Raw genomic sequence first — 21,140 nt, forward strand, 5'->3', positions numbered from 1 at the left:
CCAGAAGGGGTCTGGTTTGTTTCACATACAGACTCTGTGTGTGTGAGTCAGCCAGAGGTCTGAGTTACTGAAAACGCGCTTGAGAAACCACTGACAGAGGTCACCACAGACTAAGTGCAGGCACATGCAATCGGCCAGGGGGCACTCACGGTGGATACCACCCCATTACACACTCAAATATCTAGATATTTCAGAACATATATTTTAAATGCCATGGCTGCTCCTTCTCCAGCTGAAACAGAATATAAGATACCAATATTTTCCAAATTTAGAAATAATTTCTTTTCAGGTTTCCAAGCACAGTTTAAGTCAGTGAAAAACAGAAGTACTACAGTATTTTTTAAAATTAATTCAAAATCTTTTTAAGATACCAAACATCTTATACCTTATCTTATCTTATACAGGAAAAAAGCATCAACATACAAACACTCACATAAAGACAAAGAAAAATCAAGTCAAATGAAAATACACTAAATAATAATGATAGAGTTGTGATTTCTTTTAAATTATTTAGGGGAGAAAATCAATAAGTCAGTGGGTCTTCAACTCTAAATAGCACCACTTTAATTATAAATCAAAACAAACCTCTTCAGCACAATGGAGAAGAGAACTATGGGGCAAAGGGGGAGGGAACACAAGTATGTCTAAACAATTGAAAAAAAAAAGCAGTTGGTAAATAAACAGTGTTAATTCTTTTCCCTTTCAGGTAATTTATTACAACCATTGTAGCCAATGGATACCGGGTTGGCGTGGGCATCCAAACAAATCACTCTGTCTTAAATATACAAGTTAAACTTACATTGCACAATTTACCTTATAGTAGCAGACAGTAAGTAAGCAGAAATCTTAATGCTATCCTAGTTTGCAGACCTACAAATTCATCAAGAACGGAAGAAGTATTCCAATATTGCCAATCCCAATACTTTTAAAAACATTCATCAGGTTACCAAAAATCATGTGGGTGGCTTAAAAATCATTAAATTTTTTAAAATATATTTTGCGGTTTCTTTATTTACCTTCTTGGTTCGGAGTTTCCTCACCTCCACCACAAGTGCGTCACTTTTTCCAAGCTTCTCTGCAACCGACAGCATTAGAACCTTAACTTTATTTTTTAAATGAAAGTTGAGATTCTAATGTATTCACATGACTCCAGAAGCTGGATATACACTCACAAGACTTAGACTAAACATTGGAGACTGCCCCATACTTTATACTGAAAATTCCTGCCTGCTAGCTATAAAGGCAGATTACTAATGGGAAAGATATTGAGAGGGAGGGTTTCACTAGAAAGGAGGAGAAAATACTGCATCCTGCAACTTTCAGGTACACACAACTCTGAACAGAGCACAACGCAGAAAAACTCAGGACTTGCACTTTCTTCAGAGAGTTAAAGAAACACATCCGACAACCACGGTCCAAGTTGGGGGGTACTGGAGGGGGCTGTGTGGGGCCCCCAGAGCACAGACACCTGCAGGCCCTTTCCCCCAGAGCCCAGCTGCGGGCACCACCAGAGCCCAGACACCTGCACCCCTCTCCCCCAAAAGCCAAGCCGTGGGGCACCCCCTAGTCCAGACATTTGCACCGCCAGAGCCTTTACTCCCCCCAGCTTCTTCACTGTCCTGTCGGGGGATGTGGTGTGGTACAGCCCTGCCCTTTTTCACCCTTTGCCATAGCTGGGTCTCCCAGGCGCTCCCCTGTCCCTGGGAAAGTGAGGATCAAACTGGGCAGCCAGAGCATGCAGCCTCTATCCCCGCTGGGCTGGGTGCTCAGCTCACTGTGAACTGGGCTCTGCAGAGTCCAGTGCCCCTAGTGGTGTCCAGCAGCTCTGCAGACCCAATTCTGCAGGGGAAACCTGGAATTCTGTGCAAACTCTACATTGCACAGTAGCACAAAATTCCCCCAGGAGCATGCACTGCTCCAATAAGAAATGCTATCAGCCTGTGGTAGTATATCAGAGGTAGGGATGAATGATCTCATTTACATGAAGTAAAAAACAAATGAAATTTTTACCCAAATCTTCAAACCATAACTGAAATTTGAAAAAAGTTTGTAAACATCGGTGCTGAAACAATACAGAAGGAAAATGTACATTTTCTTTTTTAAAAGAATATTAAATCACCTATTAATCAATTAAACTGCATTAAATTACAGTACCCAAAAAAGCAGTAACTGTTCTACCTGTACTATTTGTTTTGGATGGTAGGACTCGACATTTAAGGATCAGTTATTCCCTTCAAACTATGAAAGGGCAAACAAAGAATTATGAGGAGAAGGTGCCAGACATGGTCTAAACTTCAGTGTATTAGTGGTAAGATACTGTGATCCAAATCAATGCATGCCTTTTACTTTTATTATGAAAATGCAGGATGGTGCAACTTTTTGTCAATTATGGAGACCAAAAGGGTCATGTTAAAATAATTTAACATAAGAATTAATGTTTTCAGCCACATGCTACTTGTAATAATCTATGATTTACACTTCCCTTGGTTAAAGTCTTTGTGAACTTTAACACCTGCAAAGAAAATTAACGTCAAGACATGTACATGTACAGAATTTCTAATTGTAACAATTGTAAAATGTCAGTCACTGAGTGTAGAAAGTTACCATTAAATATTTAGCCTTACTTCTCTCAAACTAGAGAAACAATTTAGTTATTAAAATGTTTTGATTTAAATCTATTAATAATTACAGGTTTGGTCTAATAGAAGTAATAATATTAGCTGACAATTATTACAGTGTTAAGGAAAAAAGTTCAAACTGCTTTTTTACACTCTTGGCACAATTAATGGACTTGGTAAGACTCTCTGAATGGTTTTGGGAGCCAAAAAATTTCTTCTGAAATAGGGCTGCATAGCCAGCCTGAAGTTGGCACGAAAAGTTCTCTCTACAGCTGTCAAGACCTGGGATAGATCAATCTTCAGCGTATCCAAGGACTGTTCAGTCTACTCAATGTATGTTAGTTGCTCAGAGAAGTCAGCAAGAGTGTACCCTGAGCAGCTGAGAACTTATATAGAGAGGGTAGAATACAGATGTCATTTAAAAGTTCCCCAAAATTACTCATTAAAAATAAAATTATCCTCGACAACACTGTATGTGAGGAAAAGAAGCTGTTCTCTCTGGGATCAAATGTGGAGGTTGGAAATAGAGATGTATAAAACATAAATATTCAGAGTGTTTTGGGATCTAAATTGAAAGTGAGATGATCTCCCCTGAACAGCAAAGCAACTACAATGACTGCAGGTCACATCTCAAATGGAGAAAGTGACAGTTTTGAAACAAAAACACTGGAATTCTTCTTGAATGAAAATAATTACACCGCATCATCATCATATTGGCAGACATATGGAAATGAATAACCTAGGCTCTGGTTCTGCTCACGTTGAAACAAACAGGAGTTTTGCCATTTATTTTAATGGCAGCAGGAACAGGACCCTAATCAGTGACTATAGACTAATAACAAACAAGCGCTACACAAAGTTCATGTTGCATGAATAACAACAATATAAACATTTGCTTGGGACAATAAATCAGAAGTGCATGAGGCGTGGACCAGAGTCACAAGACACGGCTTCCCATTGCCCTTTCACTCCAGGTGATCAACTGCAGCTTCTTAACTTCAAGTGAATTCATACAATTTCTATTCCTCTTTGAAGGGAAATATGAACAAAAATACTGCTCTGGTCATTTATTGTGTTATTAAAATGTAAGTAAATGTACATCAAAACTGGGATAACCATCTGTTTGCTGGAAACCTGAAAATGCCATTCTCAGCATAATAAGATTTGAACACATCTGATCTAAATAATAAAAAAAAAAGATTTTCAGCCAATTCTTCAGCTCCTTTCCAAAGTAACAGAATCAAATTCTTAAGCTGTAGGAGATGCTTGCACTGCAGCTGTGAAAGACATACTGACAAAGAGGAAACAAAACATAAACGCATCTTCTCCTTTGCCTTGAGCAACAGGACATTTATGAGAGTCTGGGTAGTGAGGGATGACTATATGGAGGAGCTTAAATTTTGTTTACATTTGTGCTACTTGTAGTGCTATGCACATGGAGAAACTGGGGAAGTCTGCTTCCTCTGTATAACTGTATATATTAACTAAGTGTTTACCTCATCTAGGGTTTAGGGTGGGAGCTCATTTTAGTAGTTAGCATAAATTGAAATAAATAACCAACTGACATAATACTTAAGATGTTGTAACATCCAAAGCTTTTAGAGATATACACGAACAACAGGTCACTGGAAAAGGGAAATGTTCCTTATCTCCTGACTTCAAGAAGTGGAGTATCACCAAAACAAAAGGAAAAATTGGCAACACAAACTTAGGAAACAATGCATTTACTGTAAAAATATGAATGACAGAATTTATACCAGTGAATGCCCTGAAACAGAAAAATGAAAGCGATGGAGGACAGAGGGAGCTATTGGTTTACTGTAGTTTTTAGGAAAAACTCTAGGTAAAATAATCAGAGATTGTATATTCTCTATGTTATGAAGTGAATATTTCAATATGAAGTGAAATTATGCATGATTGTCGGGCTGGAAGAATTTGTACGGAAATGCAAATTAGGCTACTGAGATAAGCAAATATCAGATTAGCTTGTAAAGAATTTTTTGAAAAGGCATGCAAAAACATGGATGTTACAAATAGTAAAATATGTAGCAATAAAATTCTTAAGATGGATTTATTTGGTCTCCCCTAACATCTAAAATGAAGTTTTCTAGCTAAAGGGAAGAAGTCTTTAATCAAGCTGTGGTATGAATTTTACACACAATTTTACACATACACTTGCTTCTTGATGTGTCTGTCACATGGGTTTTAAAATTACATTGCTAATATGCCAGCAGTGCACAGTCTCTGAGTCCTACTGTGCTGGTGCTCTATGTAATTTTCAGTCACATACTTAACCCTTTAATAAAAATACAGTCCCCATGATTCATTCCTACTAAATAAGTGAATACATGGTATAGAATATTCTAGTGCGTTATAGGGCCTGATACTTTAAGGTGCTGAGTTCCTCAACTCTCTTTAAAGTCATTGGAGGATGAGGGTATTCAGAACCTGACCAGAAGCGATTGGCACTTTAGAAAATCAGGCTCTAAAACAATAATGGAGTTATTTTCAAGTTCACAAGTCTCATCAATGGAAGCACATGGTATGCACAATCATATATAATTGCAAGATAGACACAATCAGGAAGAAAATATATATCTTGAAGTTATCGGTCCAATCAGCTTGAAGATAAAATGTCTGTAAGGCTGGCACTATAAAAATCTATTTTTTGAAATTCCTTCATACTGCAATATTAGAGCCTACAATGAACACCTAATCTGTGGTATTAGAATAAAAAATTAAAACGTGTCTCTCTTTTATCAGTTTAAAAGAATTTCCTTTTGTGTTGTCTCTATTAATAATTTAGGCAACAAAGAAGGAGTATTCTTTTGAACAGAAAGTGACAAAAGGGAACATACTGTCATTTACTATACCACAGAGATTACATTCTTATTCAGAACTCATATTGCTTGACGCACGTATGGACTACTGAAATTATAAATTTGTTATAGCTGTGTTTTGGCAGCAATATTTAGTCTATACAAGAGCACCATACAGATGCCTTAGAAACTGTAACAGGTATTAATGGTTTGACATTATCTGCCATTATTCATAATTTCACAGGGAAACATTCGTTTTTGACCATGAAGTCTTAATATTACCAATTTTGCTGAAAATATTCATTTCAGCTCATTTCTAATTGACAAGACTGACCTGATATTTTGGCATCAAAAACACAAACATGATCAATTTTCATGTCTGCACTAAATGCTATCAAAGTGACTTTTTAAAGAGATTGAAAAGTAATACCTCAGTAGACTTATGGTTAAGGCTGCGGTTCTGTCACGGAGGTCACAAAAGTCACAAATTCGGCTGGTTGGCTGACCCCAGAGCCACCCAAGCAGCTGGTCCCGGGGTCAGCTGCACCAGCTGCTGCTTGGGCAGCCCCGGGGAGCGCCCAAGCAGTCTTCCCAGGAGTGGGCCTGGGACCAGCCACACCAGCCACTACTCGGGTGACCCCGGGCATCTGGCCCCAGGGAGCACCTGAGCAGCAGTCCCGGGGTCAGCCCTGGGACCAGTTGCACTGGCCACTACCAGAGCAGTGGCCAGTGGGGCCAGTCGCACAGGGCGGCTGCTGAGACAGACCCTGGGGCCAGCCACACCGGCCGCTTGCTGGAGCAGCCCCAGGCAGCTGGCGCCAGTGCCGCTGGCCTCTGGGGCTGCTGGAGCAGCAGCAGTCCCAAGGGCCACCCCAGAGGCCTTCAGAGCAGCAGTCCTGGGGGCCTCAGAACACCAGTCACCCCCCACCACCAGTACTGGGGCTAGCTGTCAGCCCCCAGGGCCCTCCTGAACAGCAGAGTCCTGGAGCCCCCCAGAGCAGCAGCACTCCAGGGCCTCAGGAGTTGCTAAGTTTTAATCAGGGGTATTTATATAGTAAAAGTCATGGATAGGTCACAGGCCATAAATTTTTGTTTATTGCCTGTAAACTGTCCATGACTTAATACCCGTGACTAAAACATAGCCCTACTTATGGTAAGATTGGGCCAAAGTGTAATTATAATAGATTAGTATAGATGAATTACCAGCAATGCCTTATTCTTGCCAACACCTGTTGACACTGACCCTATGAGACAAAACGTTCCCCCATTAAAATGTTAAAAATAAATAGTTTTTTGATTTTAAACCCACTGTAAGAGATTATGTACTGTGCCAGATTTTCAAAAGAGCACAGCACTGAACAGTTTCCATTGTTCTTTTTAAAAGATGCACAGAGAAGACTATCACCACGCCTTGCATACCTTCAGCCAATCGTTAACCTGGTGCTTCTTGCCTTTTTAATGTTTGACTCTGTAATGTTAAAATTCTTTTTAAATACTTTTTTGTATGGAATTACTTAGGATTTGGGGGATTTTTTTTTAAGAAAATGAAAAAATAAACTCCATCCTGTTCAACTGTAACAAAATCCTACCTAAGTAACCATAAAGATTTGAATCAACAACATTCAAATCCACAGCACAGAGCCCCACTACTTGAGCTAAAGATACCAGAGCAAATAGCAGTAGTAGGTTGTTCGCCTTTTTTATGCACTAGCCATTAGAAAGGAACATGACACATACTTTGTCAGTAGGTTACAGAACTATTTGTCAGACAGTAGTAGAATGCTAGAAATCAAAATTCTTGGGTTCTACTCTTGATTCTGGGAAGGGAAGGCGGTCTAAAGGTTAGACTATTGGGCTGAGAGTCAGGAGTTTTGGCTGCTATTTGTTAATGATGCTCTGCATTTGCATAATGCTCAATCATCTAAGTTTCAAAGCACTTCTGAATATGGGAATGCAGGAGTAACCTCATTTTATAGATGGCATAACCAAACACATAAATTTCACATATTCATTTTGAGTCAGTGCAGCTAAGTCTTGGATCTAATGCTAGCCCTGAAGTTCAGCTAAAAATACCTTTGCACAACTCTTTCAGATCCTTATGCATCTGTCATTGATGTCACATCATGGTGCTACTAATGATAAGCCCTTACTAGTTATGCTTTATAGCTGGAGAAGTAACTATGTTATGTAGCTAAGGATGCTTAATCTTTCTGTTTTCAGATGCTTGTAACTTCCACAAAATGTAACTGTCTGGACTAAAATGGGTTGTGATTGCTCTGTGCCTCCTGATGAACTTTTTTTTAAATGTTTCAGCAAAAACTACATGATAATTGCTAGAGAGTGAGGCAGAGAGTGAGGTATATTTCATTTGCCAATATTAAAAAAACAGTTAAAAAAAATTTCTAGTAGCCTCAGCATTTAGAGCAAGAACTTACAATTTGGTAGGAAGATAGTCCTGAGATTGGAGAGGTGCCTTGCACAGGACAGTAAAAATCTGTTCAGATATGGTTAAGTTATAAGCCATTGGGAAGGTGGTGGTAGACTCACCATTTACACATGCTCAGTAGAACGTTTTAGAAATGTGCTCTTAATTTTTGGAACATTCCAGCTGCATTAAGCAAACTCCAAACTCCACAGAATTACAACTTCAATTTGGGGAAAGTAATTGCAGGAGCAGTAGCTTCATCTCCCAACTCAGCATACCATTGGCCTAGGGAAAAGTGCACTCATATGGGAGCCGGGAGACCAGTCCCCGCACCAAACCCCCCAGGCTAGTAGAGATCTTTTAAAAAATAAAAGTGGTAGGGAAAAAAAATAATGTTGGCAAAAATGTCTGGCTTTAACCAGCCCTACTCTCAGCAACAATTACACATTTTTTCTCAAATATTCCAAAAAAAAGTTCATCGGGTTGCAGACTTCGCATGAAAAATTTCAGTCCAGACAAGTTAAAGTTCATCAAAGTTATAAGCAATTGAAAACAGAATAAATTAACTACAGAACATAGTTACTTTTTCATCTGTAAGGCATCACTGGTAAGACCTGATGATTAACTGCACCAATTCTAATCAGACTCATTGGACTCAGATTCCTTATGACAACATATCTGAGTTCACACACACACACACACACCCCTAGCATCCCTCAGCACCAATAAATGCATGGTCTTGGCCTAATCACTAATAAAACAAACTAGTATTCAATGAAGTACAGAGACGTTACCCCATTTTCAAACAGAAATAGATGGATGTCAACACTGATGAAAAACCCAAACCCCTGCGCAAGATAGTTATACCGGCCTAACCTCCCCACTCCGCACCATGGTGAGAGGACAGCTTCTCCTGCCGACATAGCTACCGCCTCTCAGGGAGGTAGATTAACAACACTGACAGATACAGTTAAGCTCTCCCGTCGGCATAGCAACATCTTCACTGAAGCATTGCAGCTGCACGAATGCAGGGTTTTAAGTGTAGACCCTCCCTTAATTGCTGAAACTCTCAGATCAGTACAAAACTTTCTACTCTGAGTATTTTGGTTTAACCCATTTTTGTCACAAAGAAAATAAGAAACAAAGAAACCTTAGCCTGGGCAGGAGAACATTTCATTTTAAGGGGCTAACCAAAATATAAAAATAATAAGTGAGACACACCGGCAGAAAACTATTAGATGTATGGCACTTCCCCATTTTTGTTTAGGAAATAACTATGATATGCGAAGAGGACAAGGTCCTTCTCAAACACCTCCTCATAAAACTTCAAAGAAATAACAGCAATGAGGAGATTATGTTCTTTATCATTGATATGGTTATGACATCAATTTTTTCACAATTTAGAAATCCTACATTTACGAACATACAGTATCAAGGAGGAATAATATTCCTTGGGTTATGCGAGATATTCAGCTGTTTCAGATGAAAAGCACGTCAGTTTTCAGGGATAGTTGAATATTCATCAGAGAGTCTGCTACAGGGACCAATTCTGACATTATAACTCAGTAATCAGTCCCATGGATTTCAAGGGGAATGCTCCAATAGAGGTACTACCAGGTGTGTGTGTGGGTTTCTCTCCCCTCACCCCCTTCCTCTCTGAGAAGGGGAAAGAAGCCCAGCTCCCCAGGAAGTCACTGTTCTTTTCCTGCATGGATAGGGGGAAGTCAGAGAGTGAAGGCTGAACATGTACATTTTTCACAAGACAGGAGAAGCGGGAGAGAGTGGAACCTCCAAGCCTGTAAAGTACCCAGCAACTGAGCCTGCTCTACTACCATCTCCATCCGCTCTCTCTCCTTCCCTGCTATGAATAATGCAGCAGGCCAACTTCTTCATCCCTCCCCTGCCTGAAAAAGCCTATGGGTGGATGACTATGTTCCTTTCTAGGGAACATTGCTCTGAATCTTGGGGAAGGAAATGGAGAAGCAAAGGCCATAGCTGCTATTGGAGGGTCTCTGCCTCTTTTCCTCACAACAGCCAGCTACTGCTGCTCATCCCTGTGGGACATCACGTGAAAATGCAGTACAATGGAACAAGGAGGGACCTAAAAGAGACAATGCAGAAAGTACCATGCAATGTGGAACAACTGAGAGGTCTGCTACCCAGTTGCAGCCACTTACATCCCTAAAGTCTCAGTACTGCAAGGGAGTGGCCTTCACATTGATTCTTAGGCATGTCTACACTACCCGCCAGATCAGTGGGTAGTAATCGATTTATCAGGGATCGATTTATCACATCTTGTCTAGACGCAATAAATTGATCCCTGAATTGACGCCCGTACTCCACCTTGGCAGGAGGAGTAAGCGGAGTTGACGGGGGAGCCGTGGCAGTCGACTTGCCGCCGTGAGGACGGCCAGGTAAGTTGAACTAAGATATGCGTAGCTGAAGTCAAAGTATCTTAGATCGATCCTCCCCCCTAATGTAGACCAGCCCTTAGTAGAAATAGCATGTCAGTCAGGGAGAACAAATTAACAAAAGCTGTCTACAAATAAAGTTTATATATGTTTAGACATTTTTATTTTAACTTCACTGTAAAGATCCAAAAGAAAAACAATAGATATTTAGAACCGAAAAATAGAATCACCTAATCTCTGTGAGCTGAAGAACAAATGAGCAGCCAGCGGCATGCCTCTGAATGACTCTTTGCAGAGAGAAGTGTCTGCAGTGGCTTCTAGTCAGTTTCAGATCATAGTTCAAGGCCATGGGCCTAATCTTCAAAGCAGGTAATAGTTTAAGACATAGCTATGTAAAAGACCAAACTGCCCGTGTATTAACTGCCCCGGCAATTGTGCTTCTCTAGAACAACACAGATCACAAAACGCAGGAAGAAGCATGTGAGAGCCAGAGAAATAGCACTCTCAACCAAGGCGATAAGGATATAGAACTAACTTCCACAGATTTAGCAAATCACGAACCTGACCATCTTCACAGAGCATGGCAAATCCTTCCACTTCAAAAAAAGCCTTCCTGCCCAAGCAAGAATGACACTTGCAGCAATGGCACTTTCTGCCTACAGAAATAGATATAAACCTATGACACAAACAAATCAACCAAAATATCCAAACCCACATAACAAGAAAAAAATACCCTAGTCAGAGTTTTTAATACACAGCTGGAGACTCCAAGAAGCCTACTAAAGATTTCACTATTTATTTTACATAGGAGATGCTCAGATACCAAGGTGATGGGCAGCAGCATAAAAAAACCTAAAACAGAATGCAGCAACTAAAGCAAGTAACAGAGACTAGACATGTCATAATTCACCGTATGAGCGTTGACATGTCTTTTCTTCCCAGATCAATCCAGCCACAGAATGGGAACAGTAAAATCTCAATGAAAAAGAACATGTTACACCTAAGTCTGTGTTTTCTTGGAACTTAAATAGCTTGTGAATCTTTGCAAGAAAAGCACTATTTAAGTGAATCAAGAATAAAGGAAAAGGAAAGTACTGAAATGTAAAGCTAGACATTAAACTGACCATAGAGATGGCTATACAATGATTTTTTGCAGACAAAACATATGCATAATTACCAGCACATTGAATGTTAATGAAAGTGTGATAAAAGCAGCCATGAACATAGCTTCAACAAGATTAATTACCTTCTGAGTTTTATTAAAATCACCTATAGGACTAGCATTTTGGATTACTAGTTTATTTTTACCCACCTCGCTTTAGATAATCCAGTAATCCTGAATTACAATGCAATGATGCCACTTCTCAGAAAAACTTTTTTCCCCTGCTACAGGCTGGTGGTACTTTTAGGAGTGGCCCTGGTCCAGGCCAAGCTATCACCTACAGCATTGCCAACTCTCACAATTTTATCATGAGTCTCACAATATTTATTCTTCTTCTTTAAGCCCCAATTGCTGGAGTCAAGAGATGGCAGGAGAATCTGTTTTCATTTAAAAAAATGAAAGAAGTTTCTAGCTGTCTGGTTGTGCAAAGGGCCTGACAGTTTGAAGTGAATATACCCTGAAGGCTCATAAAGCAGAAGGCAAATAAAAAGAATCCAAAACATATTGGAGGGTTTGGAGTTTCTTTAAATCTCGTGATTTTGGGGGAGACTAATTCATGATTTTTTAACACCTGGGGTGGCAACACTACATCTACGCTTAGTTTTCCCCCCCATCACGTGATTGAGACTGGATTACATCACGGCTTGGTGGGATGGGGACAGAAGAATAGGCAGGTCCTATTTCCCAGTAGAGTCACAGAGACAGACACCCTTGCCTCTCTACCTGAAGAGAACAGGGAATACTAGGAAAAGAACAGGGGAATATCAGGAGTACTCCCATTGGGAGACCTGAAAGGGAACAGCGGCTGTTAGGTTTCATCGGGTAAGGATAAAGACTGCCTGGGATGACATGTGAACCCCTAATACAAGGGGAAGAAAGTCACCCTGACCCTTGTGAAAGGGTTGTGGAGGCTCAAGATGGCTCAGGAGCGCCTGGAACTGAGTTTCTAGTTTAAGTGTTAGGATCAGAACTAGCTGGGAAACTGAAAAAACAAAATGCAAGAGTTTTTTGAAAATATTTGATCTCATATTGCAACAAAAACCCAAAACCTTAAAGTTTTCCATGGAACTGAAATTCAATATTTAGTCTCACAAACAAACTCTGAAATGTTCCTGCTGTGGGAACATATCATAGTTTTGCAAACAAATTACTGCTCTCCTAGGGAGCCCACCAGCACGGGGAGTCCCAACTACACAGCAGCCCACCAGCACGGGGAGCTCCAGCTCACCAAGCGAACTGCTGAGGAGAGGCAGAAAATCTGCCTAGTTTATGTCAGAAACCTACCTGATTACTGTTGGAAGTTTCATCAAAACTGACACATTCTGCGGGAACCATGTCAATTTCTACAAATCCATATTTTCCAACAGAAAAATATTAATTTGTAAAATTTCCAACCAGCTCTAGCTGGGATATATTTTGGGTGCTGGTAAAACTGTTAAACTGGGCCCCAAGGAGACTTTGTTTTGGAACTTTAATTGTTTGTTAGACAGGTAAATAAACCCCACCCACACAGTTCTTACATAACACTTATATGCAATTTTCCAATTCAGCTAGTCTTTATAAAGTGATACATCTCTTGGAGCACAGCATACAAGGAAAACTGCCAGAAGTTTACAAAGAAAGCCTAACATTAAGATAACTTATATAGAACAACTCATCCTATTAGACCTTGAATATGTTACAAGCTACATTAATAGGTATAGTTTGTTTAATTTACTACTAAAATTGACTAAAATTGGTGGTATAGAATGTAGCTGTTTAGCAGCACACAGCAATGGTACATGCCAGCTTAGGACAGGAACCGAAGAATGCCATATCCACTTCAAACTGCAATGGGAATATAGGTAGATAGAATATCATTAAACAAACTGGTCATGATTGGGATCACCTTGTAGTTGACATGCTTTCTACCTCCCACTATCCTCCCATCCTGTTAGGATCTACAATACTGTAATATTAAACAAAACTTTTTAATATATAGAAAATGTGAAAGCAATGAGATAAATAAAAGTTTTTATTCATTTTAAACATTCTTATATTCAATTTTCTTAAAAACTATATACTCATTGTTTAAAAGGCAGACCTACATATTATATGCAAACTGTGAAGAGAGCTGAAAAAACAGAAACTGTAAACTGCTGCCACATAGATTTACAGCTTTAAGAGTATGTGACTACCTAAATGAAAATTCAGATGTTCCTCTAGTCACCATACCGTAGTTGTAAAGCATACCTTCTTGTTCCCCAAAGGGTTGGGACAATACTGAAAGTACTTTAATTCTGTTCTCTTGTCCCACCTGGGGAAAAGCATTTGAATGAATAGTTCTGCTCAGAGCTTAGTGTAGTACAAGTGTCTGTTTATAGATATGGTAATAAAAATCTCATTTTGCTGTCCACCTGACTACAGCTGGAATGAACTCAACAAGAGAGGAATGGGAATGTATTTACTACAAGTAAATGAACGTATAATCTGTTGTCTGTGAAGGGGGAAATTTACATGTCTAACTCCCAATGATTTACAATGGGAATTAGGTGTCTCACTATCATTTGTGCTTTTGAATGACTATAGGGTATGTCTCCACAGCAGCTGGAAGTGTGCTTCTCAACACATCTGTCTGCCTGTGCTAACTCCATTCAAGCTAACGCACTAAAAACAGCAGCATGGCTGTGGCGGCACAAGCACCCAAATACATACCCAGGATGTCGGGCGAATTTGTACTAGGGCTAGCCACTGTGACTGCACTATTTTAGTGCACTAGGTCAAGCCAAGCTAGCACGTTAGTCTACCAGTGCACAGACACATACTCCAAACTGCTGTAGACACATAGCCCTAGTTACTTTAATGCCTAGCTACACTGCCAATGTGATTAGAAATTCAATTTTTCAATATGTTGTAGGTAGTGTAAAGATGCTCACTGTGTAACAGGAAAACACCCTGTTAAATAAAGAGATCTGATTATATTATTGTATAATGTTTCTCAAAACAAAACCTCACTATTGTAATGTTTATTTTGTCTCTGATATTTTCATGGCAATGATTTGTAAACTTGTTAAAACTTTCTAAATAAATTAGTTAAAAAAGAAACTCAATTTGTTCTATTCTGATGTGAATATAGTCAATTTTAATAAACTCAAGTGAAGTGCATTACAGATATAACTCACTTTAATGATACTAAGTATCAGAGGGGTAGCCATGTTAGCCTGGATCTGTAAAAGCAGCGAAGAGTCCTGTGGCACCTTACGTATTGGAGCATGAGCTTTTGTGGGTGAATACATGCATCCGACGAAGTGGGTTTTCACCCACAAAAGCTCATGCTCCAATACGTCTGTTAGTCTATAAAGGTGCCACAGGACTCTGCTGCTTTTAATATACTGTAATTATACTGTAATTATACTGTTCTGCCAACAAGTTAGCACATAGTCTCTTCTCTTAGTGAATTTTTCCCCCATAGGTGAAGGGGAGGAGAAAACTCAGTGAGTTTTCATTATCAGGAGAGCTTATTTAACTCTCCATTCATCATTTAGGCAATGAGTGAGGATCCCAAGATCTGTGGGTGTCCTGTGCCTCTACATAGCTACTCTCATGGATCATTCCCAAGCAATAAGGCTCTGTGAGAAGCCATGCTTCCATTAACTGTCTACTCATACATCTGGGGGGGCAAAGAAGTGGTGTATAAAATAGTGCTTGAGCAACATTAACATCCACTGGGTCTCACAGAAATGCTTTATTCTCTCCCTATGCCTTCCTGACCCTGTTAACAACAGCCTGGAGAGACCCAACCAGGCCAACTTCTGCAAAAGGTGTGGGAAAGAACATGCAAGAGAACTAGTACCTCAACTGCCCCATTGCTGAGCCCTCTTGCCAAAATCCTCTTCTTGTTTGGCAAATATTTATAGCAGAGTATTGTGGCAAGGTCTTATCCTTATTTTCATGAAATATGCCTATTACGAAACAGAAGCGATTAAACTATAACTGTCAAGATTACTCAGGTGTCTCTATAGGATGCATTATCCCTGCTTTGTGTAGTGTTTGAACAATTATTCACTAAGGGAACTGAGAGCAGGCCCCCCCTTTGCATTTCAAGAACCTGCATAACAAATGTGCCACAAACCCTCGCTTTTAAGCCAACGCGGCTTTATTCAAGGACCAAAACGGGGCACTCAAAGTGCTGTCACAACCGCAGGAGTGGTTCGTCATTCTGGTGGGGATGCTGCACAGGAGGAGGCAGGTGTAGCTCCCAACCTTGGTCGGGGAGGGGGGGGGGCTGCCGGGCTGCTCTTTCCAGCGGGGGGCAAGTCGGCACCACTAAAATGCAGCTAGCTCTGGGGTGGCGCAGGCGGGTGAAGGGGTGGGGCAGAGGCCGGCGGGCCACAGGGGGTCTCAGGGCCCCCCTCGCAGGATGCGCGCTCCGGAGGAGGCCGCGCAGGGGAGGAAGAACCGGGGGGGCTGGGCACGCTCAGTGCACCCAAAGCGGGAACTGTTTGTGCCGTTATCCCGGGAGCACCTGCCCACTTTCTGGTACCTGGCACTGACTCAGCTCCTCAGCCAGGTTCCTGAGCTCTTCCTCCAGCTCCAGGACCCGAGATGCCGCCGCCGCCGCCGCTGGGAGCGGCTCCTTGCGTTTGCTGGAAGCCATGCTCGGGGAGCAGGTCGCTGGTCTGGGCCTAGGGGAAGGGGTTGCACCCCATCTGCCCGCCCACTCTAGAAAAAAAAAGTTGCCGTGAACCAAGCACGTTAAACTATCCCGCTTTTTCGCCCCCCCTTGACCGTGCGCGGGCGGCGCTGGAAACCGCAGAAAGAAAGACGCAGCGCGATGATGACGACGACGTCAGTTTAACGGACAGCGAAAGAGCAAGCGGTGGGGAGGAGGGGTTGGAAGGTTCGCTTCGTTTTCGACAGCTCATAGGTCCTGAACGCGCATGCGTACTTTTTTCGCGCCGTTGGCTTCCCTCCCTGCCGCCCTCAGCGCCGAGCGGGTGGCCGAGTGAGCGCTGCGTAGCGAGGGGGGCGGCCCTGGATGTGGGGGGCCAGGGTGGTGGGGCCCCGTGACCTAATCATTAGAAGGGGTGGGAGCGGAGCCAACAGCTGGGGCTTCGGGCCGTTTCAGGAGCCCGTTGGCCTTGGCGCGCTGAGAGCCGCTGGAGAGGGCGTGGAGGAGGCAGGGTGCTTGACTGGACTGCGGCGTGAGGTGCTCGGTGGCGGCGCTCAGCCACTGCGGAAGTCAGTGGGTGGCCGCTAGGCTGCCATGAATCCGGGCCCGCCCGTGTCTGCCCCTCTCCTGCTTTTCACCCGCCCCGCCGCTCCCGGCAGTGGGGGGGGGTGGGGAGGGGGAATGACAAATGGGTACCGGCGTTTTGCACAAAAACCATGAATGCCGGAGTTCGTCCATGATTGCCCAAGGCGTGTAAATGCAGCCATGTAAACGGGTATCTGTCCAACTCTTGGCGCACCCATTTCCTCCCTTGTCCAGTGCGGGTGGACTTCTGCAAATGCACTTACTGCGTCCTCTTCCACCCACCCGCCCTGCGCTCCCACGCACCCTGGAAAAGGGGGCCCTGAATGCCTTGCCGCACCACACACAAGTGAAATCCTTCATCTCCCAGAAAGGGGGAGTTGGGGACTTCCAGCGGGCCGCTGGCCGCTGCTGCAAGCTTTAGTTCAGGCGAAACGAGCGTTTCCCTAGATCACTCTCAAGTCTCCCTTATCCCAAAGGGGGAAATTGACAGGTCTTTATCAGCCTGTAGCCCAACATTTGTTTTCCAGCCCCTTGATAAACTGTTCTGATCCATCAAGTTCCTTTGATAATCCTTAGAGCCTCCCATGCAAGAGTCTCAGTTCTGGAATAAGGGCCGGTATCTTGATTAGCATGAGTCTAGCCCATCTTTCCAAAACATCATCTCAGAGCGCCTATATTTGCAGCCACCGGCAGCATGAGAAGAACATCCGCATATACAAGATTTTTATTCAAGCCCAAATAGTTCATTTTAATGTGCATCTATTTCAAATGAAGCATCATTTAACTTGTCAGGTTTTACTATAAACATCTGATGGTATAGTAATGTCATTTGGGATGTGTTTTTATTTCATTTCTATACTGGCAAAAGCATTAGGTGTAGACAAAGTTATACCAGCATAAAAGTGCTTTTGCTGGTTAGCAAGAGTACTTTCTTAAGCACAATTGTCAAAGAAACAAAACAGGATGCCACCTACTGGCAGCCTCCAATATCACTAATTCGAAAAGAAAATTCACAGAATTATAACACTAATTTTCTTTTAAATTAAAAGTGCTATTCTGCTAACAAGTTTTATGTTTTAAAGGTTTACTTTTTGCCAACCCTCCCCTTCCCTCCTCCCTACAATCAACAGTTTTGTGGAAAGCAATCCAATACCAAAGGGAAGTAATACCTTAACATCAGTAAACAATAGAAACCAAGATTGTCAAGACTGTTGCTAACAACTGTCTGGAAAGTCCTAAAACATTTTACAATTACCAATTTATATAGCTCTCAATTATACAGTATATCCTTGGAAATTCACTTACATGAAAATGTTTTGTTTAAATGCTGAATTCAAGATACACTCCCCAACCCATCAGTTTTTTAAAGCTAAATAATTTTAAAGCCCACACACTATCACCTCTTTGAATTCAGTGTAATGGAAGTTATTTTTCAAGTCCTTTGGTTATGGCAGTAAATAAATACCACGATTATGTGGTCTGTCAAAAGTATAATAAAGTCAAAATGTTACAGAACTTGGTCCTCCCTCAGCATGGGGGGATGTACTACATGACCTCTCAAAGTCCCTTCTAGCCCTGCATTTTCGATTCTATGATTCTAATAAAATCATTGCTGGGTTGAGACAATTCAGTGCCCTAGGAACACCTGGTCCCACCCCATGCCTTGGATACACCCTCACTTAGAATGTCAGGGACAGGTACTCACTCCTTCCTGTGAAGAAAGAGGAGCAACAGGAATCTTCTCTGCCCCCTGAACAGGCACAATGACATTAAGAGACCCTCAGCACTTAGCAAAGCAGCCAAGGTATAGCTATGCAGGTGGATTCTACTGTTCTCCTGCCATCCACAAACCTCAGGTGGGGTGGGCCTGGTGGGACGTCCCAAAGCTGTGGGAGTTGGTGTTAAAAGACCATTGAGGTAACTAGAGCTGTTGTTTCAGGCTGCCTGAAAACTCAAGCAGACATCATTGCACTGGAAATTACATTTTCAAGTTTTTCTTCATAACCACAAAGGCTGGCAATTTTGTCTTTTAAAATGAAACCTTAGACTATATCTACACTACAGACTTATGCAGGCATAGCCCATTAGTGTAGACACAGCCTACAACAACAGACGCAGTTTTTCTGTCAGTGTAGGAACACCACCTCTGTACGATGTGAGGTACATCGGCAGAAACACACTTTTATTGACATAGCTGCGTCTACACTGGGGGGTTGGTCAGCATAACTAGGTCAGGGGTGTGTCTTCTTCACTCCCATGACTGATGTAGCTCTGCCAATATAACTTTTAAGTGTAAGCCAAATCTTACATTCAGACATAGTCACATCACTCAGAAACTGCAGCCCTAAGGACACGTCTCTTTATGCAGTGGAATAAAAGAGTGAGAGGAAGTAAACAAACCCACACAGCACCAGGGAAGGAGGAGGTTAATAATCTGTCCTGGATATGGGGGTGAAACTGGCCTCACCCAACAATACCTGCCAGCAATATCAGGCCTGGAGGGAGAGATCTCCAGCTGGAAGTAATTAAAAGAAGGAAGCAGATCATGAGCCTTGGGACTGGATTTTATGTTGTCTAAACTGGGATTTGTTTCTTAACAAAGTTGAATCCCAGGGAAGGGGGTGAATGTTGACCTACATGTGTTGCATAGACTGATTCATAGAGTAACTAGGAAAGTCACCTGGTTATAGAGGGGTTATTTGAAAAATAAAAGGGTGGAGATCTGCATTAGAGCTTTGAAAGGGCATGAAGAGGACACGGCCACCCAGGCTGAATGCACAAGAGATGATGCCCTTCATAACCTTAGGAGTGGCAACTGGAAGGGACAGCAGAGTTTAGGACCACCCAGACTTCATGCATTGACTAGAGGACACATATGAGGCTCTTCTTAGCCCTAGGGATGGCAGCTGGCAACACACACCCACACATGCTTCACCCTTACCAGCCCATTCTGTGCATACACCACATGATACACAAATACACACAAGAACCCTGCTGTACACTCATCCCATATATTAAAGATCAGCTTTACAAGCATTGTTGTGATTCAGGATTTACACTGGCATGCCCTGCTGCAAAACTTGGTGAGTGCTCAAGTAGCAATACTCTCATCAAAAGGAGAGCGGGTGATGAAGAAAAGCAGCTGTAAAGAGCCAGGCTAGAAATCAGGTTGGGCAAGGAGATGCATTGTTTCAGTGCTTCCCCTCAGCAGTCTCTACAAGTAGGACCTTCTGCATCAGAAACCCTGCAGGTGAGTAATTAGTGATGTCTTTTTCTGCCCCAGTCAAGATGAATTCCTTTTTGGGTTTCAGGTTTGGTGTATCTGGCTCATTTTATCAGTTAAGAACATATTTAAAGGAAATGAAAAATTGTTTTTATTGTTTTTAGTAACACATTTTTAGACTAAGAACAATAGTCTGACCTCAGTTTAGTGCCATTATGAATGGTTTATGTAATCCATCCAGCAAATGGGTTTTCTCAGTATGGTTGGACATAGCCAGTACATCCTTACCTCCAATTCAACAGTCCTGATCTTGTGAGGTGCTGTGTGCTCTCAAATCCTATTAGTGCCAGCAGATGAGATATTAGTTTTGGCAAGGAACAGATTTAGAAATAGGTACTACAAGCTCATGCCTAGAGCTCTGTCTCTTGGAATCACATAATTATGTTAGAATTTCAACTGAGAAAAAAAAAAAGGTTCTACCCCTCATGGTTGAGAAGAAAAACTTGAAAACAAGAGTCGAGCATAACCAATGCCATGACATCTATCTGTATCTTCAGGCAGCCTGAAACAATAGCTGAGGGGTCTGAACTGCCCGTTACATCATCATAGGGTGGTATCTCAGTTGTGTGGATTCTAGCAAATACAACCCCAACAAAGGACTTTGTGTGTGGGAGGAGGACAGTGCCATAGCCTGGCCCACTCATCCAAGTAGATTCACCACAGCTGCTGGGGCAAATACTAGAGCCCTGGCTGCTGCCATTCCTTCTTCTCTAGAGGGGCCCTGCTTTTGCTCTTTGGGGAAGAGCAGGAGTGACCTGTGTCACTACCCCAACCCCTCTGGGAGGTAAGGTGGAGGCCCGTGGAGTGGACACAGCAGAAGTGGGGGCTATGTGGTAGAGTCGCAGTGCAGATGCCTATGTTGTGGTGTGCCTAGGAGGCTCAATCTGGCTCTGGTTCTGACAATGGTGTGGAATTGAACAAGGCTTTAACTTTGAAAATAGATAGCACCTTCAAGATGAAATCTCAAGCACTTTGCAAAAGTGGGCAAGTACAACTATCCCCTTTTTACATGATGATGAAGCTGACACATAGCAAGGTTAAGTGATTTACTAAAGGTCACACAACAATAGTGTGATTGAGGTGTTGATTCAATGGGCTTTAGATCAGGCCCCCAAGTCTGAGCTGGGACTAGAGATCACAAGATTTATGATTCTCAGTCATTTGTTTTAACAATTAGATACATGGG

General features: G+C 42.0%; 1 protein-coding gene across 9 annotated transcripts in view; it reads right to left on the reverse strand.

Annotated features, from left to right (window-relative positions):
- CNTLN (centlein) overlaps nucleotides 1-16,581 on the reverse strand; it is a 275,778-nt gene extending 259,197 nt beyond the window's left edge. For 3 of the 9 annotated variants that reach the window (XM_039544618.1, XM_039544621.1, XM_039544617.1), the window contains exon 1: nucleotides 15,958-16,579. In XM_039544618.1, the coding sequence (XP_039400552.1) occupies nucleotides 15,958-16,071 (114 nt within the window). In that variant the 5' untranslated portion in view covers nucleotides 16,072-16,579. Of the gene's footprint in view, nucleotides 1-15,957 lie in introns of all 9 variants that reach the window. The other 6 variants (XM_039544616.1, XM_039544614.1, XM_039544613.1 and 3 more) reach the window with 5 other exon arrangements.
- Between the last annotated feature and the right edge of the window lie 4,559 nt (nucleotides 16,582-21,140).

The sequence above is a fragment of the Mauremys reevesii genome, linkage group 6 (assembly GCF_016161935.1).
Source record: "Mauremys reevesii isolate NIE-2019 linkage group 6, ASM1616193v1, whole genome shotgun sequence".
NCBI classification, from domain to species: domain Eukaryota; kingdom Metazoa; phylum Chordata; order Testudines; family Geoemydidae; genus Mauremys; species Mauremys reevesii.